The sequence below is a fragment of the Cervus elaphus genome, chromosome 23, assembly GCF_910594005.1.
Source record: "Cervus elaphus chromosome 23, mCerEla1.1, whole genome shotgun sequence".
Classification (NCBI taxonomy): Eukaryota; Metazoa; Chordata; class Mammalia; order Artiodactyla; family Cervidae; genus Cervus; species Cervus elaphus.
In genome coordinates, this window is record NC_057837.1 from 66,252,621 (window position 1) to 66,275,925 (window position 23,305).

General features: G+C 48.0%; 1 protein-coding gene across 1 annotated transcript in view; it reads left to right on the forward strand.

The window, feature by feature from the left end:
* Positions 1–22,340, forward strand: part of CTNNBL1 (catenin beta like 1) — a 160,265-nt gene extending 137,925 nt beyond the window's left edge. The window contains exons 14-16 of the mRNA XM_043883285.1: positions 10,093–10,230; positions 10,471–10,543; positions 22,159–22,340. Coding sequence (XP_043739220.1) covers positions 10,093–10,230; positions 10,471–10,543; positions 22,159–22,247 — 300 coding nt within the window. The 3' untranslated portion in view covers positions 22,248–22,340. The remainder of the gene's footprint in view (positions 1–10,092; positions 10,231–10,470; positions 10,544–22,158) is intronic.
* Positions 22,341–23,305: the final 965 nt, after the last annotated feature.

The window sequence follows — 23,305 nt, forward strand, 5'->3', positions numbered from 1 at the left end:
AACTGCCAGTGCTTCTTCCTGACCTGTAATTACTTTATACATTTGTTTACTCTGTCTCTCTGCAACTCTCATCCCTCTTGTTCATCATGTTCTTAAGACCTACTTAGTGATTAGCATGTGGTAAATGAAAGACATTTAAATGAGTTAAAATTAATATTTATCCATGGGTATCAAGAAGATAAGAGAGTCCTGAGTTTCCTACATTATATCTAAACTCTCATTGTTAACCCTAATTTGTATTTTCTCTGAATAGCCCCATCTTCAAAAACATGTTTTCTACAACTGTGTACCTTCTGTGGAATACCTGTAGCTATATTAAAAACCTATTATTTAGAAGCGTCTGCAGGACAGACTGATAATTGTATTACATACAGACTCAGTTCCAATCGCATTACTGCAAGAATCTGTTAACTAGCAAAGACTTCCACGTCTTGGGCAGCTGTCCACTGCTTTCTCATGTTATATTCAGTGTCCATGAGACTCCAGGGCCACAAAGTATCTGAACATACCCTGGAGCTTCCTGGTTAACAAGATTTGACCTGAACTTTTAAAGGGCATGTAATTCTTGAGACTCTTGGAGTGAGCAGCAGTTCTCTGTGGTCTGTAAATACCCAGGGTGCTTGTCTCAGCAGATTTCACCTGACTCCCCAAGCAACAAGAAGCCCAGAAAATACCAAGGTCCCTGTTGTTGGGCAGATGTCCTGACTTCTCGTGGGTTTCTTCCGGCTTCTGCTGATTCAATGTACAGGGATGCCAGGCTTCTGCACGTCAGAAATAAGAGATAATTATTTAGGTACTGGCAGGGATTTTAAAAGAGGGAGGAAAGAACCTTGGAGAGAGGTTTTCCTTTTTTTAGTTCCTGGGAAAATTATTCTCAGCAGGTCTATTCAATAAAGCCTTCTCGCCACATACTTTGCACCGAAATGACTTACAAATTGCATGCTAATTTTGCCACAGTTAAATCATCCCAGGCTTTATCCTGGAAAGAGAAAGACGGACTTCTTGTAATGAAACAGTATCCACAGGACTTGATGGCCGAGACAGACTTTGACGATTTCCTTAGCATTTGACACTCACTTATAGATTTGTACAGAGGAGGTAAAGTGCAGGAGCAGATGAGTGGGGTCCATGATCATAAAGCACACCTACCAAGCTGTGTAGACAGTGGAAGTGTGAGACTGCAGTCAGGTCATCTGCTAACTGTGCTGGAAGCTCCTGGGCAAGCCAGAAAAAAAAGGGAATCCTGCTGAGAGCTTCTCTCAGCTGTTCCTTGAACAGTGGTTCCCAGACTTCTCAGTCTGTGAATTTGGCAGACCACAGCTTACAGCACACTGTAGAAGCCAGAGCTAGTGGGGAAGGGGATGGGGTAGTGCTTTCCCCTCCCTCCTGCTTCCCTCTTTCCTAGAGGCAGGTTTAGCCAAATGCTCACTCCCGTCTCTCTCCTCCCTCCCTTCTCTCTCCTCCCTCCCTTCTTGCCCCCTTCCCAATCACAATCATCCTTTCTACCATTAGAGGAGAAGTTGGGGGACTTGAGTCCTGGGCAGCTCCTCTGCCTCTTCCCTTGCAGTGTGGCCTTGAGCACTCTTTTAAAGATTTTTTTTTCTTAATGTGGACCATTTTTAAAGTCTTTATTGAATTTGTTACAGTATTGTTTCTGTTTTATGTGTTGGTTTTTTTGGCCCTGAGGCCTGTGGGATCCTAGCGCCCTGACCAGGGATTGAACCCATACCCCCTGCATTGGAAAGTGGAGTCTTAACCACAGGACCACCAGGGAAGTCCCTGGCCCTAAGCACTCTGTTTTGCTTTTCTCATCCTCTCTGTCCTCCTCTCAGTGGGCTCACAGTCTCTCCCACAGCACTTCACAGAAGCCCTGGTTTTCTCGAGGCTGGCTTGGGAGAGCTGTGTGTATGCTCAGTCGTGTCCAACTGTTTGCAACCACATGGACTGTAGCCCACCAGGCTCCTCTGTCCATGGGATTTTCCAGGCAAGAATACTGGAGCAGGTTGCCACTTCCTGTTCCGGGGATCTTCCCAACCCAGGGATCAAACCCACACCTCTTTCATCTCCTGCATTGGCAGGCAGATTTTTTACCACAGAGCCACAAGGCTGGCTTATATGTTGTCAAAATTCAGTGAATGAGTAGTCTAGCCGTCTGCTTGTTTGTTTTTAGTACATTTAGATGGTTGATGTGACGCCACCTGTGATGGAAGCGTCAAGCTACCATAGAAGGAACATGAACCCTGGCATCATATAGCCCAGGTTTAAATCCCAGCTCTGCCACACACAAATTCTGTTCTTTTGGGAAGTGCCTTACCTGGTATGTATACGTGTGTGTTTTAGTTTTCATGGTAGCTTTATTAGAGTGGCACATGCTCATGTGTTAAGTCTGGCCTAACACATAGTCTCTTTTCTGTTTGCAAACTCTGGCCTGATATCCTTGAATTCTTATCAGAACTGCTATCAGTTAGCTGTAAATTCTCAGAAAAAAATCCCTTTCACTAATTCTCCAGCCTGTTTCCCCTGCTGAAAAAGACTTGCAGTCCCTCGTCTCCTTCTCTCACAGTTGCCCTGTTTCAGAAGCTCTTGGAAGAAGATTTTGTTTGGCTGTTGTTTGTGCCTCCTCCTTCTCCACTTACCTGCCTCTCCCTTTACTCTGGAAGAAAAGGGGAAATTGGCCTTTTCTCAGTGGCGGGGCAGTTCCTGCCCATGACTACACATAGTTAGCAGTGACCCCACTGGGTTTCTGAGCCATGTCCCCGCTTATTAAGGAAAGAGGGATTCCTATTGGCTTCATAGCAGCTTATTTTATGACTGTCTCCTTCCATCAGAGGGGCAGCTGGCCGCCTGTCAGGGGCAGATTAGAAGTGGCATCCACACGCTCATTTGGAGGCTTGCGACTTGCCTGCGGAGAGAGATAGAGGCACCTGGCAAGGTAGAGATTTGGTAGCACTCTGAAGACAGATTAACATTTAAAGTGAGGATGTGGCCGGGGGAGGGGGAACGCACACACAGCCCTGCAGAAATGGCGCCTTGATGCCACACGTACCACCTCCTTGTGTGTGTCTTTGGAGATGAATCTGTTTGTTTTAGCAGCCCCCAAACAGGCTTATGCTGCCCTGAATTGCAATCTGTTCTAGTTAATGCACTATTCACTGAATAACCATCTATTCAGCCCTCTCTTATGGAAGGAATGAACAAAATAAAACCTCTCGGATTGTCTTTTTTTGTTTTTTTAACTCTCCTGAATTACACGTGGAATTTGCTAGTCTAGCTAGAGATCCCTCCTCGTTTTTTTTTTTTTTTTTAAGTTTCTTCAGTTTATAAGAAAAAAACAAAAGAGCTAAATGACCTTCCATTTAAAGCTGGTTGTTTGCAGTGGTTCCCAGATACTGCATGAAGAAAAACCCCATCTATTTGCTCATAGGCTAATACTGGAAAAGGTCTGTAAAACAAAGATGTTTTGAACTAGAGAAGTGATCACAGGCTTGGAGCCAGACTCATGTGGGTTTTTATCCTGTCTCCAACAACTTGCTCAGCTCTGAGCTTTGTCACCTTTGGAGAATTCTCCTCTTTAAGCCTCAGTTTCTTATTTGAAAGTGGAAAGAGTTATGGTTCTTATTACCTCTTGGGGTTTAAGGAAAAGTGAGAAGTTCAAGAAAGTGCTTAGCACAGTGCCTGATACACAGTGAGGACCCAGGAAATTTTGCTGCTGTTATTATTCCATTTTTCCCACCCATCCTTCCCCACCCGATATATTTATTTTTCTGACTGTATTAGGTCTTAGTCGCAGTACATGGGATCTTTGTTGCATCATTCAGAATCTTTTACTGTGGTGCAGACTCTCTAGTTGTGACGCAAGCTTAGTTCCTCTGTAGCATGTGGGATCTTAGTTCCCTGACCAGGTATTGAACTCACGTCCCCTGCATTGCAAGATGGATTCTTAACCACTGGACCACCAGAGAAGTCCCCTGCCCATCCTTTGTCAGAGTGAAAGGACTAACAGGAAAAGGTCTTAGACTCGGAAATCATATCCCACTAAAGTCTCTAAGCAAAACTCAGTAACAGTTATTTGATGTCTATCTCAGTTTTTCCACCTGTGAAATCTGAAAATGGTATTTCCTGTGCACACACAACACCGGGCATATACAGCAAGTGAGGTTAATGCAGGTCCTCTGCTCTGAAAAGTAAAAAATGCCATATGTGGATGTTGAGTTGTCATTGCTTCACGGAGAAGACGATCACCTGCCCTCTTCTCAAAGGTGAGAGCTGAATGCATTAGCTTGTGGAAGACATCCTTTAAATCTTAACTCTCCCGTGCTATTTCAAATGCATTTCAACGTGTATATAGATTTTCACTTGGAAATTTTGCAAAGTACAATATCTTTACCATACTTAAGGAGGCTACTGGTTTGCGGGAATTTCTCTTTAGTCCCTATTAATCATATTCCCATTTTAAGAGCATTTGATTTACACACTCATATTGTTTTAAAATAGCCTCTCTAATGTAACAGCAAATCCAAGGCTTGTCTCTTTCTTCCAGGGAAGTTACTTTATTGATGACAGGATAAGCTAATTGTCAGTGCTCACCACTTGCTGTTGAAGTGACGGCTATTGGAGGCATGTCTTCCAGTGGCTCTTCTTGCTGCCTCGGAGCACTGTCTGTCATCAGCTCCAGTCTCTCAATGTACCCATCTGTGGGCAAAAACCCATTGCTTCTGGCTATTAAGGTGCTTCAGTCCTAGATTTGCCACAGATTATCAAAGCTAAAAGGCACCTTCAAGAAGATCAAATTAGGAAAGACAAAAGTCAGCCCTCTGCACTCCCCAACCTGAGAACAGTGCCAGTCGATTTCAGTGTTCTTCCCTCACTAAGCTCCAACTTGGCTTCACAATACTTTTCCAATATGGTTCTCTGTAGCCATTATAGTGGATCAGAGTTGGCACTCAGGAACCTTATTTCCCTTCCCTGATCCAGTTCAGGCTTCTGGTTTCCAAGCAAAGAAGTCAAGGCCAAAAAAATATAAATGACTTGCCCACAGACCCTAGTAAGTTAGAGTTGAGATCTGATCCTGTTGGCTTAGTTCTTTCAGATGTCTAACTCTTTTCCGTCACACTCAGAAATCCAAAGAACTGTATCAGGTCCTTATCACAAAATCAGATTGTTATGTAGTATCTTAGAAACCAAGAAAAGGAGCCAAAAATTCATTAATTCATTTATAAAAAGTTGGCTCTGTTCACACATAGTAAGACAGGCGTGGATAATAAAGGTGACATACCATCTACTTCTTTTTTAAAAAGTCCAGAACTCAAGAAAATGTGCCTTAAGTAACTGTTAGCCAAACTTCCTTGTTTTCCATCAGAATAATACATAATCACCTTGCTTTTTTTTTTTTTTACTTTCCCTTTAAACATGGAGTACACACTTGTGTTCACCTTCCCTGAATCCACTCAGCAATAAATATTCCATGCCACAGAGTTGTAACAGGCTAGATTAGGTGCTCTCCTGACAGCAGTCACCTTCTCTCCGTGCTGGTTTCTTGATGCTTCTAAAACTGTCAGGGCAGAAACTCCATCTTCGAAGCCAATCTCTGTTTCATCTTTGTGCGTGTTCAGTGCAGTTATGGTGATGCCTCTCCTGGAGATGAACTGCAATCCTGTCTCAGATCTGCATTTGAAAATTTCACTTTCAAATCATGCGGCCTCGTGTCTAAAAGTAGAATGTCGAAGTGAACGTTGTCAGAGTCTTGAAGTTCTGGGGAAGGAGGAAAAAATAGGGTTTGGCAGTGCTCTCTTGGGTCCATCCTTTCCACATGACAACATTTGGGGAAACTGGAAGGTACAGTACGTCTGGTTAAAAGAGGATCAGATTGTGGGGAAGAGTGTGAAAAAGGAAAAACTACCGGGGCACTTCTGACGTAATTGGAGAAATTTAATTTTGCTAAGCTCTGTTCTTAAGCCATTCTACCACTCTAATTTAGTATCTTCCTTTGTTCTCCAAACAGCTCTAAAATCTGTCATGCCTCCACAGACATGGTAGCATGAAGAGAGCACAGACTTGGATTTGAGTCCCCCGTCCTCCTTCCCACTAACCTTAGGGAGGTCTGGCCTGAGTCAGTTTCCTCATTGGAAATGGGGGCGATGATCCCTATTGTTGTCATTGTTCAGCCACTAAGTCATTTCCAACTCTTTGCATACTGATGGACTGCAGCATGCCAGGCTCCTCTATCTCCCAGAGTTTGCTCAGAGCCATGTCCATTGAGTTAGTGATGCTATCTAACCATCTCATTCACAGTATTTGTGGGAAGTAATGGAGTCAGTGTAGGTAAAGCACTTGGCACTATACTAAGCCCTCAATAAACACAAGCTACTCCTGCAAGGCGGGTAGATGGTGGTGGCAATGGTTACTGTTCAGACTGCCTCACACAATGTCTGGAATTTAGTAATCAATCAAAAACTATGATGTGCCGGTAGCTAGGATCTAATAAGCAAAGAAACACTTCCTTCTTTCTCTGTTAGTGACAGTGGTATCCCACTGTTGTTCTCTTCCACCCTAGCCAAGCTGACCCACGCTATTGTTGTTCCCTCTGCTTAGAATGTGTTTTCCAGCTTGTCATACTTCTTCAGAATCCAGCTCAAATGTTACATTTCCCTGGAACTCTCCTCATAACCCAAAGAAAACAAACTTAGCCTCTCCTTCTGGCACTCAGTACAGTGTGCAAGGTCCTAGAAGTTTGTTCATATCTGTTAACCTCACTGGACTTTAATCTCCTTGATTCTGTAGACTGTCTTGTTTATCTTTGCTGCCCCCAGCACATCATGTAATAGCTGGTCCATAGTCAGTGTTCAGGAACACTGAGCTAGTATTCTTTGCCAGTGGATGAATGAATATGTTTCTCCCCAAGTTCCCAGGTTTGCACTGAGGGACTGGTCTCTCTTCTCTCCCGTCTCCACCCCACTTCTCTTCTCCATCTGCTCTACTGCTCATATAGGCTGACACTGCAACCTCCGAGCTGTGCACTCTGCCTGCCTCTCAGCACTTGAAGCCGACGTGTCCGTCAGACAGGTGTTCGCACGTCCTCATCCACTTACCTGCACGGCATAGTCCGCCGCTCATCCTGTCTCACTTCTCTGGCCGACAGATTCACAAATGCTTTTCAGGAGTCTGCTTTGCAGAAAGTACTTTGTAGGGTGCTTTGTAGGGTACAAGTTTTTAAATATCTCAGGGACAATTTTATAAGGAATATCACATTTTAGACTTTAAATATATTATGGATAGAGACTGGGGTGTGGGGAGATTACCAACATTACAAGTAAATGTGAGGGGGCCAGAAAAGGGAGGGCAGGCCTGTTTATGCTGTGTGTGTGGGGTCGGGGGAAGGCCAATGAGCAGAAAGTATGAACAGCATAATGCATTTTGCATAAGGCTTCAGGGCACAAAAATGCCTTCACTTTATTCTTTTTAATATTTATTTATCTGGCTGTACCACGTCCTAGTTGCAGCACATGGCATCTTTAGTTGCGGCATGCAAATTCTTAGTTGCCATGTGTGGGATCTAATTCCCTGTCCAGGGATCAAATCTGGGCCCCCTGCCTTGGGAACACAGAGTCGTAGCCACTGGACCACCAGGGGAGACCCTGCCTTCATTCTTAAGTCACTCGTCCTACTGCGTCTGCCAAGCAGAAGCCTTGACTCCTTATCCAAAAGTCACTTCTTCCCAGTGTTTTATGACCAACCCTGATTAGCACCCACCACTTGTAATTACTTTAAACTTGTGGGTGCACTGTATCCCTTTCCTGTTGGATCATTTTCTGTGTTGCTGTGGTCCTTCCCACTCAGACCGGCAGCTCCTTGGTGACTAAGACCAGCACATCCCCTTACCTTCATTCTCACTCCTTTTCTGCCTTAACTCAGTGCTTGGAGCGGTGTTCTTGCCACACGGCAGTTAAGCAGGGTCCAGATCTGATACTCCACTTCATGTTATTCATTTCCACCTCAGAGATGAGTCAGACAGGATTCCTGTCCCTGGGGAGTCCATATTCGAGTAACTGGTAATTATGTAATTATGAACAACTTACTTAACCTCTGTGTGCCTTGGATTCTAATTTGTACAATGGGATTAATATCCCTCCCCTGCTTGCTTTAAATTTGGTAATAAGGACCATATATATAATAACGCTTTAAACTCCACTGCATTATAGAAATGTGAAGTATTAGCCGCAAATGCTTTTTGCATGAGTGGAAGTCAAAGAGTAATTTTCCTTCCTGTGCCCCCAGCTGTTGAACACTTAGGAGTTCTGGAGCAGGAAGTTATGATTATGAACAAATGAGAAACTAAAGAGGCCCTTCTATTTTTAAACTCCTTGGACATCAGTCCGATGCTCCGTGACTACCTCGTGACCATTAACACTATCACCAGATTACCGAGGAATTTGCTAATACACAAAGCTCTGAATTAGTGGTGGTGCTTTACCGGGCAGCACCGGGCCTGGCAAACCTAGAGCCTTCTTTTGCCTCACAGACAGAGGCCTTTAGGAACGAGATGAAAAGTAGCTACAGGCAGGCCCCCTGGGCAAATAAAGAAGCGCGTTATCTGCGTCTAAATAGTCTCTGAAGGGTGCTGGTTGGGGATTGATGACCACCGTGGTAAGTCCTTCAAGTTTGGGAGAGTGGAAAGCAGGGTCCCCAGGGCTTCCATCAGTGACAGGAGCCTGAATTGTCAGAGGGAACCATGGCCATAAAACCACTGACAGAATTAAGAAATGGATTGTTGTCATCAGAAGCATGTATTCAAGCACCTGTCTTCTTAGACCAATCTGCTAGTCGTGCAGAACGAGTCCCTCACCCAGTTCTGACTCTGACAGCCTGAAGCAGTTATGTCTCTTTCCTCTCATTCACCGCGTGGATGTTTACTGAGCCAGGGATGTAAAGACAGAATTCAATCCCCAATTTCACAGAGCTCACAGCCCACCCTCATGAAATAGAGGGAGTTATAGAAACGGGGAACTGATAATAACTGAAATCAGTGTGGATATGATGGGCCAGAAGACGGCGTGCCATGGAGTGACCTGCAAGCGTACTGTCAGGAATTTTGGAAAGGAGTTTTGTTGTCCTTAAATGATCAGGGAAGGTTCTGTAGGAGAGGTTGCTTTATAGTGTTGGCATGAGAGATATCCCAGAACCCTTAGGAAGCAAGGCAGTAAAGGCCCTGAGATGGGAAGAAGAGCTGTCTTGGCAGAGGTGGTGACAATCCTCTGGATGAGGGGCTTTGGGGTGGAGTGGAATGAAAATATGCTGCAATGACTGTGATGGTAGTTACATAACTCTGACTACACACAAAACTGTTATGTTGTACACTTTAAATGGGTGAATACTATAGTACATCAATTGTATCTGGATAAAGCTAGGTTTGTTTTTTAAAGAATCCATTAGACAGGAACAGATATGGGGAGAGCAAGTCTGATAGGTCTGGGGTTACAAAACTTTAGGAAAGAGACTCCCTAAAGAGGAAAGAGATTAGGTCTTTGACCTTGAGGAAGTATTGAACTAGTGGAATGAAGCGGAAAGGTTGGCATTTTGTATCTAACGAAATATAAGCCGAAAGGGACACATAGAATGGGTACCTGCGCCATCACGAGGGCACCAAAACGGAATTGTAGAGAAAGCGGACCTCTCCTCCCTAGGTTAATTTGATTTGGAAGAAAAAGAGTTAAGTCTATCTTGTAGAGAGGTTACTGATGGAGGTGGGAACCGAAGAGTAAAGAATGAGTAGAAGCAGATAAATAGGTATATGTCCCCATCAGCTTATTTTTTCAGGTTGAATGTGTGGATGAGATCATTTTGGCCTTGAGTCATTGTATAGAGAAAAAAATGGACTTTAGTCTTGACTCCCTGAGCCTCTAGTCCATTAACAATGAGAACATAAGATAACTGTAGAATAATGAGACAAGCAGGAGGCAAATGAAGGCAGAGTGGTTTTCTTTTGTTGTAGTTGTCATTACTATTCTTTTGTGAATCATGAGAGGACTAGAAACCTATTCTTTCCTCCTCCACTCACCGTCTGACTTTTGTTCCCCAATGTTCATTCCTTTCTAGGACATGGTCCGGCGTGGAGAGATCATAGACAATGACATTGAGGATGAGTTCTACCTCCGGCGCTTGGACGCCGGGCTGTTTGTCCTCCAGCACATCTGCTACATCATGGCAGAGATCTGTAATGCCAACGTGCCCCAGGTAGGAGGGGCTTCCCTGGGTGGGCCCGTCCATCCCTGCCTCCTTGCCCGCCACCAGCTTAGGGACTGTCTCTCAAAGAAGGAAGTGGATCACACACTCCTTGAATTCCCTTCACTCTACGTGGGCCCTCTTTCTCAGGGATGGGAGTGAGGTGAATACTTCCAAAGTGATGTCTTCTGATGTCTACCAAGACAAATGATGCTCTTTCTTTCTCTGTCCACACTTCCTTTTCCTTATTAGATTCGCCAGAGGGTTCACCAGATCCTGAATATGCGTGGAAGCTCCATCAAAATCGTCAGGCACATCATCAAGGGTGAGTTGGATGTTGCTTGTGTCTGGGGCTCCAGGGAATTAATTAGATGATGCTTTCTTTCCATCTCTGTCTATATGCCTGGAGTTTGGTGCAGCATTCTCTGCACTGCAGGCTTAAGTGTGTTGTCCAGTTCAGTCTGTGTCCAGATCATCCTGTCAGAATACCAAAGACTAACCTAGTTAATCTCTGCCTCTGATCCTCCGATTCCAGAATTTTAAAAACACAAACAAGAAGCACTAGGGATTGGAAATGTAAAAACATACACACACACAAGAAACAAACAAAAAAAATCCAGGTCCAAACTTCATGTAGTGAAAGGAAATTGCTTTCTTAGGGGGAAAAAAAAAGAAACGAGCTAATAAGAACTACCTGGAATTAAGGCAGAAGGAAGTGAGTTTGAGGCAGGGTAGTGTCGGAGAAAAAGCATGCCTGCTTTCCAGTGCCAACTCTGCCTTCCCCCAGCTGTGTGAGCAAGATCTAGGAGAAATTTGGAAAAGTTCATGAGATGCTACATGACAGCATCCAGCCTAGTGGCCAGCACACGGGAAGTGCTCGGGTGAATTTCCTTCACGTTCCCCAGCGGGTCCCTCAAACACTGTTGCCTCTTTGGCTGGACCTGACTCAGCTGGAGCCGCTCCCAGGAGGCCTCTGGTTGGCGAGCACGCTCTCAGTCAGCTTTGCGATGCAGCGCCCGCCCTCAGACCACTTGGCGCAGACCAGCACAGACGGCAGCAGGGGGCCCATGCTGGTCGTTACTGATAACACCGGAGTTCAGCTGCGTGGTGGACGGTACCGCAGGCACATCTTGTCTGTCTCTGACCCTCATTCTGCCCACTCCTTAGCTGAGGAATTAGGCTAGATTCACTTGAAGGGTGTGTGGGTAAGTGGCTTATAACTCCCATTACAGGTGGGAGATGAAATGTGAAGATAAATGGTATAAAGTGAGGAGATGTTAAGAGCCCTGGGTTCTGGGATCTGGCTCCTGGAAGTGAATCCTGACCCTGATGTTTACGGTGCTACCTCAGGCAAGATATCCAGTTGCTCAGAGACCTCCTAGAATAGCTAAAAGGATTAAATGAGATGATATATGGAAAGTATCTCCAGTTCATAAGTTCTTGGTAAATGCTAGCTGAGTATTTGCTGTTTGCTTGGTAAATGGTATTGTGAGTATTATGAAATGTGATGATAACTATCGTCAGCAGTGTTACAAGTGAGGCACGGCTAATATCCCATGGGAAGCTGTGTGGGAGTGGAAACATTGAGCTGGGTCTTAGACATTCCAAAACAAAGGAACCGTGTGGGTGAAAACCTAGGACTGGAAGCCACATGATCATCACCGCCCTCCCCGGTGGGTGGGGGTGGTAAATCCTGTGCCCACTTTGCAGATGGAGCCTATGAGGCATTGGAATTTACTGCCTTCCCCCTGAGAAAGAGGAAAGGGGGAACCGTTCATGAGCCTCACCCGGCGTCTCCCGTAGTGGCCTCCTGGACGCTCCCTGCTCCCCCTCAGTGTCACAGCCACGTGAGTCACTCCTCCGGGTGTCACGCTGCCTCCTCCCTCAGGCGCAGCTGCGGTGATGTGCAAGCCCAGCCTCTAAAGGATGTTCATTTTCAATGCCCACGCGTTCAGTTAGAACTTTTTGTGACTATCAACTCCAAGGTCTTGCACTTAGGCTTCTCCCTGCACCGCCATCCGCATGATCAAAGCAGTGATCTTCTGAGAAAGGAAGAGTGTTTTTAACACCTCGTAGGGGGATGCCTTTCTTCCTGACATCCTAATATGTGTACCTGAGGTTATTCAGGATTTTCAGTTGTTGCGAGCCGGCCTCAGTGACCCTCAAAGCCCGGTTTATTCCCCGAGTGCCTGTTAAAGTGCTGGGCGAGTACTGGGTGCCAAGTACACATTTGTTGATTGGCCGGGTGAGCAGGTGAACAGCCTGGACAGATGCTGCGTTCATTCCCACTCTTGTTCCTCCCCACAAGTCACTTTCTTTCCCCCACTGTCCAGACTCTCAGATCCCTCCTTCCAGACCCAGGTTCGGCTCTTCAGCTCTCTCTCCAGCCCGCTTCACAGCCAGTCCCTTAGTAAATCTGCCATTGCTGCCTCCAGCCTCAATCCTGAATCAATCCATTTCTCTCCATCTGTTATTTCCCATCATAGCACCCTGTTTATTTCTTTCCTAGCCCTTATCACAGTCTGTAATTATTTTTATTTATGTCTCTGTTTACTTGTTCTCTGTGTCTCATGCATTAAAATGTAAGCTCCGTGACGCAGGGCCATTGGCTTGATCCCCGTGTCTCCTCAGCACCTAGAGCAATGCCAGGCACATAGTGGACACCCAGGGACTATTTTAAATGTTGTTGAATTAAACCCTACCCTTGTGTGAATTTAAATTGGCAGATATTTACTGAGACTCCTCAGGACTCAGCACAGTGCTAATACTGTACTACTAAGGTGTCACACAGCTCCTGCCCTCATAGAGTTTTTAGTCTTTTGGGGCGACATGGTTTAGTCGCTAAGTCCTGTCTGACTCTCTGCAACCCCATGAACCATAGCCCGCCAGGCTCCTCTGTCCATGAGATTATCCAGGCAAGAATGCTGGAGTGGGTTAACATTTCCTTCTCTGGGGGTCTTCCCAACCCAGGGATCGAACCCACGTCTCCTGTTTGGTAGGCAAATTCTTTACCACTGAGTCAAACAAAATACATGCTTCAACAACTACTCAGCCAGCGTTGCTGGGTGCCAGGCTCTGTATCCAGGACTAGAGAGACAGGGAAGAATCAGCAAGATCCCTGTCCTAAGGGTTCATGGTCTAGGGGGAGAAAAATTGGAAACTAATTATAATGTGATAAGTGCTGCGTTGAAGTTGTGAACAGAGTGTTAAAGGAGTGATAAGAGGCAGTAATGGAGGCACAGGCCACACCCGGGAATCCCAGGGAAGAGAGAAAGGATGCTCTCGGGACTGGGAAGGGTGTCCAGTGGGGGACATACATCCCAGGCAGAGGGAGCAGAGGCCTGAGGCAGAACAGGACGTCAGTGGTCTTCATACGGAGTCTCCCTCATCAGGGGAGGTCTCTTAGGGATGCGGGAGGCTGGAGCATCGGGTGGGGTTGGGCGTGTTTCTGGACAAGGCTCTCGAGTTCTGTTGGGTACAGTGAGTTTGGAGGGAAAGGCAGTGCCTGCCACCTTTGTTGGCCAGTGGAGAGCAGACATTCTCATTCAGGCAGGAGAGGTGCTAGTTTGGACAACTGGAAGTCTTCATGAGGGAGGTGATATTTAAAGCCAGGGAATCAGATGCCACTGCCCAGATCAAAGATGTCCTCACAGGATGCTGACCACAAAAAAAAAAAAGCATTCTCTCCAGATGGAAGGCTAAGGTTATAATAAAGGGCTCACACTGGCCCCAGGAAGCCCTTCTGTCTGCGGTGTTGGGTGACAGAGCTATACCACGGTCCGCCTTTCCTCAGCCTGTGAATGTGGTCCAGCAAGCACCCTCCGGACAGTGCTGAGGTTGAGAAGGGGTGAGGCTACCACGGGACTGGGTGGGGGGCGATGGCTGGGCTTCTGCTTCAGGCCCACCTCTTAAAAGTCTTCGCTCCCTCCCCCAGCCTTCATTCCATCAAAATGAGCAAAAAAACAAAGCCTCATAAAGAAAGCCAGCTCATCAGTCTGTCCTCTTTGATTTTAATTTTGTTTTTCAGTTTGGGTTGCTTCCTTTTTTTTTTTTTATCATACTAATTAGATGCAAGCTTTTTTCTTTGATTTTATGGCCTACATATTTCCCAAGTTTTGCTGGCAGGATGACAGCTGATGGATCCCTTGGGGTCTCAGGAAAACGCTGATGAGGCAGGCCCAGCAGGGGACTCTTCCCATTTTATTTCTGTCCCCTTTCTCACAGTTTCACTCCCTCCTTTTGTACTGGGGGTGCCAAGAGAGCTAGGAATAATTGATGGCTCATTAAAGTCCCTCGGTCTGCAGGCTGCGTACTCGGTGCTCCTGAAGTCCAGCCTTTCCTGAACAGGTAGCCACTCTGGCCCGAGGCCTGTGGCACCCACCTGGGGGGCGGTCTCCGTACTAGAGAAGGACTGCGTGCTTCACACAGGCAGTGACAGTTGTCCTGACTTTTATCTTCTGGTGCCTAGGCCGCGCGTGCCACAAAGAAGGGGCTCAGCTAATGCTTGCTGGGGATGCACTTCAGGCTTCTTTGTGTTGTTCCTGAAATTAGGGTCACAGTAGGTAGAGTGGTCACTCCCAAGCACGTCCTCTGTGCCAGGCTTTTAATGTATGTTCTCCGGTTCTCACAAGAGCCCTAAAAGCAGGATTACAATCTCCATTGTGCCCATAAGGAAGCCAAGACCTGTGGAGGTTAAGCAACGTTACCCAAGTTGCTCTTAATGCAGGAAAACTGGATCCAGACTCAGTCGGTCTTTCCATCTGGCGGAAAGGAAAGCTCTAACTGGGCCAGTTGGCTGATACACTCCTCGAGCATTTCAAGAAAGAAAATTCAGGGCAGCCATCTTTTCAGATCACCCAGTGGCATCACAGGGCCCTCAGTGGGCTCCCGAGGAGACCCTGTCCCCGGGGGATTCAGTCCCATTGCATGGGGAATAAATAACCGCTACACAAAGCAGACTGGAGTCAGTGCTAAGAGATGCAGTGGGAATCAAGAAAGCACAGTTAATTCTGCTGGAGATGGAGAGAGAGCCTGAAGATCCGGAGAGGATGCAAGAAGAGGTGCTTGTTTTTGTTTTTTAATTGTGGTAAAACATGCACAGGAGTTACCATCTTAACCATCGCAGCCATCACCACCCCCTGTCCACAGAACTTACTTTCATTTCAGCAGAATTGAAAGGCTGTACCCATTAAACCCTTCACTCCCCATTCCCCAACCCCCCTAGCCTCTGGCAACCACCCTTGCACATTCTGTCCCCATGAAGTTGATAACTAAATAAGAACGTGGCTTCTCGAAACATGTGACACCTCACAGGTAGATGCGGGGTACATTGAGTGGTCCCCTTGTGGATATGGAATAGGACCTGTGACCTGGAAATACTTCTCAGTATAAAGAAGTATACTTCTTTATAAGTATTCTTCTTATGCCGGGGCTTACCATTGAATCCTCCAGTGAATCTCCTAAATGTTTCAGTCACTGGTGAAAGTTTGTTAGAAGACCTTATGGTGTTAGGCTGTTTGGCAGAAGAAAGCTTAGAGGATTACTGACTCAAAAAACTCTCACGGGTGGCGAAAAGACGGAGCCAAGACTTCAGAACGCTGTCAGAGGTTGGCTCCTGGCCTTTTGATTTGCTTGTGTTCCTTATGGCTTCAAGTCCTCTCTCAGAAGCTCCTAGACATGTGTTTCCATATTGATTTGGAGCGCTTGGTAACCTGAGCTTGGCCTCTGTGATTTGCAAGCTGCAGAAGCTGCTGGGATTTCTCTTTGATGACATGTTCGTGTGTGTGTGACTTCCACCAGACCTTGGCTGCTGGAGCCTCTAGTATTTAGGGAGGCAGGAAAGGATCCTGAAGAGGGGCCTCTTTAACCTCGGGCAGCTTCGTGCCCTCCCCCTAAGCAGCTCCTGCATCTATAAGATGGAGATGGATAACCCGCCTCAAAAGTTTGCTGTGAGCAAGATCCTCTATGACGCACCTCCCAGAATATTGGAAATAAAAGCAAAAATAAACAAATGGGACCTAATTAAACTTAAAAGATTTTGCACAACAAAGGAAACTGTAAGCAAGGTGAAAAGACAGCCTTCAGAATGGGAGAAAATAATAGCAAATGAAGAAACAGACAAAGGATTAATCTCAAAAATATACAAGCAACTCCTGCAGCTCAATTCCAGAAAAATAAATGACCCAATCAAAAAATGGGCCAAAGATCTAAACAGACATTTCTCCAAAGAAGACATACAGATAGCTAACAAACACATGAAAAGATGCTTAACATCACTCATTATCAGAGAAATACAAATCAAAACCTCAATGAGGTACCATTACACGCCAGTCAAAATGGCTGCTATCCAAAAGTCTACAAGCAATAAATGCTGGAGAGGGTGTGGAGAAAAGGGAACCCTCTTACACTGTTGGTGGGAATGCAAACTAGTACAGCCACTATGGAGAACAGTGTAGAGATTGCTTAAAAAACTGGAAATAGAACTGCCATATGACCCAGCAATCCCACTCCTGGGCATACACACCGAGGAAATCAGATCTGAAAGAGACACGTGCACCCCAATGTTCATCGCAGCACTGTTTATAATAGCCAGGACATGGAAGCAACCTAGATGCCCATCAGCAGATGAATGGATAAGAAAGCTGTGGTACATATACACAATGGAATATTACTCAGCCATTAAAATAATTCATTTGAATCAGTTCTAATGAGATGGCTAAAACTGGAGCCCATTATACAGAGTGAAGTAAGCCAGAAAGATAAACACCAATACAGTATACTAATGCGTATATATGGAATTTAGAAAGATGGTAACAATAACCCTATATGCAAGAGAAAAAGAGACACAGATGTATAGAACAGACTTTTGGACTCTGTGGGAGAAGGCGAGGGTGGGATGATCTGAGAGAAGAGCATCGAAACATGTATATTATCAAGTGTGAAACAGACCACCAGCCCAGGTTGGATGCATGAGACAAGTGCTCAGGCCTGGTGCACTGGGAAGACCCAGAGGGATGGGATGGGGAGGGAGGTGGGTGGGGGGTTCAGGATGGGGAACACATGTAAATCCATGGCTGATTCATGTCAATGTATGGCAAAAACCACTACAATATTGTAAAGTAATTAGCCTCCAACTAATAAAAATAATTGGGGGAAAAAATAAATAAATAAGAATTCTATACTGAGCACCAAAGGAAAAAAAAGTTTGCTGTGAGAATTAGATGAGGTTCTGCAGTAAAGTGCTTCCCTGTTGGCACATGATAAGTGCCTGATGACGTTCGCTACCTTCACCGGTGTGACTTGCGTCCCAGCTCACGTGGGAAGAGGTAGAACTGAGATGCACAGTCCAGCAGGATTCTGGCTCTCTGTAACTTGGGGTGAGTTAGTAGATAACATGTGTGAGCCTCAGTTTCCTCCTCTGTAAAAAGCAAACTGAAAGTGAAGATTGCCCCCAAGGATGGCTGAGATAGAGACGCAGCTGGGGACCCGGGACAGAATACTTGCTCAGTAAAGTGCAGATTCCTTCCTTCCCTTCCCTGGCCTCATCGTTTCACTGGACTCAGAGGCAGTCAGGAAAGCCCAACCCAGACCTCACTCTTCAAGGCCTGATGGGGAGGGTGGGGTGGTGGTGCTTTTCCAGGCAGCTGAAATGTCTGTGGGAAAACAGTCCGTGGGGATGTGACCCTGTTAGCATCGTAAGCAAAGGATAAGCTTCCTTCTGTTTCTCCTTAAGTGAGTTTCACTGTCATGATGTCCCTGATGAAACTTACACCCCAACTTGCAGCCCCAGCACAACATTCTCCTCCAGAGAAGTCACGTTAGTCCTTCCACATCCATCCTTGTTGCTAAGGAATCTCTGTTAGACCTCAAGGGCCTTACTCTCCCAGTTTCTATTTTGTTATTATTTCTGTGTCTTCACTTCACAGAAAACACAAGTGTTTTCTGTGTAAAAATGCTGACGTTCCTCTTCTCCCCACTCACCCTTCCTCCTGCATTTTTTCAGAGGTGAGCGTTTAAGGCTAAAGGTCCAGGGATCTGAACCAGGCTTATGAGGGCCGGTCCCAGTCTGTGTCCTGGACAACAGTCCTTCCCCATCTACCGTCCTGGTGCCCCGCCCTCTCCCTCTTAACATAAACAACAGCTCATATTCCATGTCTGAATAGTAAACCTGCTATCTAAAGTTTGCTTTAATATTTATGCATTCAACGCTGCTGCCTATTTCTGAGCTTCATCAAAGCCTTTATTATAAGAGCATTTGAAAATGCTGGGGAAGGAGAGTAGGGAGTGGATGTATCTCCCCGTCTTACTCTCCAGACCGACTCACTATCTCCTCCTCCCTCTCCCCCACCCCGAAGTTCTCCCTTCATCTAGCATCTCTTTTGCCCCTCTGTTCTCTTCCTTTCTTACACACACACACAGCAAAGAGAACTCTTTCCCAAGACCTCTGGGAGGGATCTGTTCAATATTTATAGACTGCTGCAGCAGCTATAATAACCAGAGGTAGCCGGCACCACCACGGTTTGCTCCAAATAGAATTCCACTCTGGAAACAAAGAACGAGTTGGGGTCAGGGGTGGAGGGTGAGACGTGAGGTGCACAGCTGGTACCAGCAGCCAGGGCCAGTGGGAGAGCACTAGGGCTTGTCGGGTCTGCCTCTGGGGCCGGCTCGCTGTGGGCCCCCGTCGCTCCCCTGTCCCTCCGGGTTGCCCTACATTTCTGAGAGCCCTGCCAGCCCTGATGTTTGGTGACCGGGAACAAGGGAGCGTGGCCCCAGCCAGCACTCCACGTCTGTTCTGACTGCTGAGGCCCCTTCACCCCGTGACATCCCTTCCAGAGCCTTATCTGTTATGAGGATATTGATGCCAGATGCCCTGCCAGAGCTGGACTGCCTTGGAGACTTTTTCCCCAAAGGATGGGGAACAGGCGGGGTACAGTACTGCCTAGAGGAAAGGATGCCACTTTCGGGACCAGCTCCCCCGCCCCCCAGTGGCTTTGGAGGTGCCCTTTTCACTTCTCACACATGTTCCTGGTTTGAATCTCAGCCCCTCTGCCATGCTGCACCTGGGCAGGTAGCTTCAGCTCTCTAATAAACCTCAGTTTCCCCATCTGTAAACAGAGAAGATGCTCTTTGCCTTGTAGGATTGCTGCAGAGATTCAGTGAGACAACATATATAAATGCCTGGCACATAAACAGTGTTCCCTACATGTGAAGTCCTATTCCACTCTGTGCAGGACAGCCCCTCTTCCTCATTTTACTCCCTTCCTTCACAGCCTGTTTCCAGAGAGCAGGTAATCTGACTGTTTCCTCCTTCTCTGCATGTGGAGCATCCGAGGAGACTTGTCCGTCGATGGGTACTCTGTGTACCATGGTGGCAAGCGTTTTTTTTACGGCCTTGGTAGCGGCGATCCAGCAAGGGGATTGATACAGACATTGGTGCTCTACTCTGAGCATCCCTGGAAAGCGATAAGGTCCCTCCAGGGAAGCTGGCTTTACTTGCAAAAGCACTGCCCCAAAGGATCAGACTGTGTCTCACTTCCTTCTCTCCTGGGTCTGAGAATCCATTAGGAGAACAAAGTGTTAGTTCAGTCCATTAAGATTCTTGCTTTCAGGCCAGGCCTCTGAGGGTATTAAATGCTATAATGGTCATTTCTCTCTCTCCTGGGGCAGCGACTAGATCATTCACATGTGAGTAAAAAGATACCACTTACATACCAGCCCGGAGCCTTTTCCCACCACCCACTTCCTGTTCTCCCATCACTCCAGCCCTCCCTTTAAAGAGCCTTCATGGAAGGGATCACAGCCTTTTGCTGCTGGAGGTGATGGATGGGCCTCACAGGAGAGGATGATTTCCGGGGGGGTGGACACACAGCTGGCACACGTCTGAATCCCAGATCGCCTCTTCGGCACTTGTCCAGTCATAAAGAGGACGGAGACGTGCAGAAGTGGCAGGAGCAAGAGACTGCCCCAGCCCAGTGGGTTTGCAGGCTTTACTCCTGTCCCCAAGCCTTTGCCTGATATACATCAGCAGATGTTTTATCATGCAGACACCTCTTGCGAGTTCTATCGTTCAGTCTCTGGCCACCCCAGACACGGGGCTAGGGGCAGACGCGCAGGTACTCATCCTGATTCACTGCTCTAGGAGTTTATTCACAAAACAGCCAGGAGTCGGCTGTCAGCCCGGCTCTGCTGGGAAGTTAGCTGAAAGTGAGGCAAAAGCCCCTGCCTTCATGAAGCTGCCAGTCTGGATGTAGAGAGGGACAAGTAGAGGATCATCCAGAAGTCAGGCCTGCGATGGAGACAGAGGCCTGAGGAGGGGAGCGGGAGTCAGAGGTGACTCGGTGGGACTTCAAGGGACGGTGTCCTTTAAGATGGTCCTTGAAGGAGGTGTGGGATTGCAGTTACTGGCCCAAGCAAAGCAGGTTGGAAGAGGGAGCCAGTGTTTCTGGAACATGTGTTATCACTAAGCTCTTTACATGCATTTTCAGAGGGGAGACCATGCAAGGCCCCCTGGGACTGTGAGTCAGGGTCAGGACTCAAACATGATGTCACAGCATCTCCCAAGGGTGGGGGCAGGGCAGCACTCAGAGGAGCAGGACCGCAGTCCCCCGGGCTCTGTGCACCTCGTGGGAGTCCCCCCAGGAAGCCGGGGCCCCACTCAGCCCCCAGCCCTGCCTCCCATCCCGGAGCTCTGCGCATCCTGTCTGTGCCATATCCCACCCCCTCCCACCTCCTAAAACCAGCTGGCCACATACAACCTGGGGGCCGGGACACTTTGGAGAATAAAATGGAAGAGTGTTATGTGTTGTGCTGGGGTAACCGGTAAACTGGACACGTTTACCCACCTTACAACTCTGATGACATCCTGTCGTCAGCATCATGTCCCGCATTCCCATTCTCTTTAGACGTTATTTCCTGTATCTTTCTGCTCTGACTGAAAATGTGTCTCCCTGGGATGGGCCCGCTCAAGTGGTACCTGCTTTCCCTCGCAGGCCGTCTGCCAGTGACGGGAGAGGGGTCTTCCATGCTCCTCCTGGGCGCCTCTAGACCATTCCTCCTCCCCTTTTCCCAGAAAACACCCATTGGTTTGAATCTCAGCGTCAGTGGACTGCACCCCAGCCCGCGTCCTTGTGGCACACACACCTGTCCCCCTCATTCCGTGGAGGAGTCCAAGCTCACTGTCACCCTCTCCACTGTCTCCTCCTCTCCTGTCGTTTTCTTGGTGGCTTCAGTATCCACGTCTCTTCCTCTCCCAGCTCTGGAGCCACCGTCAGGATACATCTTAAATCTGAAGACTTCTCTACCACGACCTTGGGCCAGACCACCATCAAATCACATCTCCTTCGTTCTGCCCTTGGCCCCTTCACAGTGTCTTCCTTGTGGCAGCTGAAGTGAGCACTGGTGAAAAGACAGATCATGTCATGCCTCTGCTTACAGCTCTCTTATAACTTCTCATCTCCGGGGAAGTGCCGACAGGGGCTTGTCTGCCCCATGCCCGCCCCCCTTGCTCCCCACTCAAGCCCCAGCTCTGCTTGCCCCCTGCCGCTCGCTCCCAGATACTCCCCTGCACACCTGCTTCAGCAGTGAAAGTGCCGAGTCCTCACCACTGGACCACCGGGGAGCTCCCGACATCTGCATTTCTAACCAGTTCCTGCATGATGTTGAGAACCAGCGGCTCCGGGGCAGTACCTGCCCGTATGTGTGTTAAGTGGGGGAAGGCTCGGCCAGGAGAGGAACTCGAGCAGGGGCCAGGGAGTTGGTCCACCATGGGCCTCGAGGGCAGGACCCAAGGAGTTTGGGCACAGCCGCCACGGTGGGTGCCCCTGGAGGCGTTAGAACAGCACACACCCCCGGGCGCCAGGGTTCAGGGGGAGGCGCAACGTGACCCGGCCACGATGGTCCCCGCTCCCCAGACTCCCCCTGACCCTGCCTTTGTCTCCCCAGAGTACGCAGAGAACATCGGGGACGGCCGGAGCCCGGAGTTCCGGGAGAGCGAACAGAAGCGCATCCTGGCCTTGCTGGAGAACTTCTAGGCCGGCTCAGCAGCGGGGCCTCCCTAGGGCTCCCCCGGAAACTCTTTGTGGAGCTCGATGTGACTTTTGGACAAATTAAAGCTAGTTTTGGTATCCCCGGGCTGGTGTTCTTTGTACCGTCTGACGTTTAGCCGACACCTCTCCCCGCAGCGCTCACAGGACGTGTCCAAGGAAGCTGGGTGGTGGGCCTCACCCTTCCAGTGAGAAACCAGAGGCTCTGAGAGCAGATCAGTGATGCGGTGACCACTCTGCTGCCCTGGGGTCGCGGGGAGGCTGCCTGTCTGCAGCTGGGAAGGTGAAGGTGTGGACTGGGAACCTCTCTGGGGCTGAGCCTGTAACAGGAGGCACATGGCTCGTGTGGAAGGGCTTCCATGGCACTGAAGGCCGGCCACAGAACATGCGTCCTAAGAGCAGCAGTCTGAACTCAACCACACATCAGGGCCGCTCTGGGTGGAGAGGGGAATCTAGAAGTATGTATCCATGGTGGCCCCAACCCAGAAGGACGAAGTCGGAATCTGTGGTTTGGCCCAGGCGCTGGTGCTATTCTAAGCCCCCAGGTGGTTCCGAGAGCCACTGCTTTAGAGCCTAGCTTCATTGTTCACCAGCTGGGGCTGTCTGGATAAGTGACTTTACCCTCTTGAATCTCACTTCTTCATCTGCGAAGTGGGGGTAATAATCCCCTTATCCTTCCTTCATACATCTGTGGCTTCAGAACTGCAGTCTCACCCCTCTCCTAGAGACTGTGAGAAGGTTGGTCTCCTCCTTTATGGAGGTCAGCAGCCCTTTAGCATGGTTTCAGTCTGTCCCAGAGCATAGAGTCCTCACTCACGAGGAGTAAGACAGCCGACCTAGAATGAAGTGTTAGCCCAGGGTCAGCTGGTGGACTGCAAGGGACGCCGCCCGCCCCGCGCAGTGCCCGTGGCCACCATTCAATCAGAGCCTCTCTGGCTGCTCGGTGAGGCCCCAGGGACGGGGCTCCTGGTGGCCTCTGCCATCTGGCCAGAGCTGACATGCCCTCCACATCCACGCTTTCTAACCTCTGCAGCACTGCTGGCGAC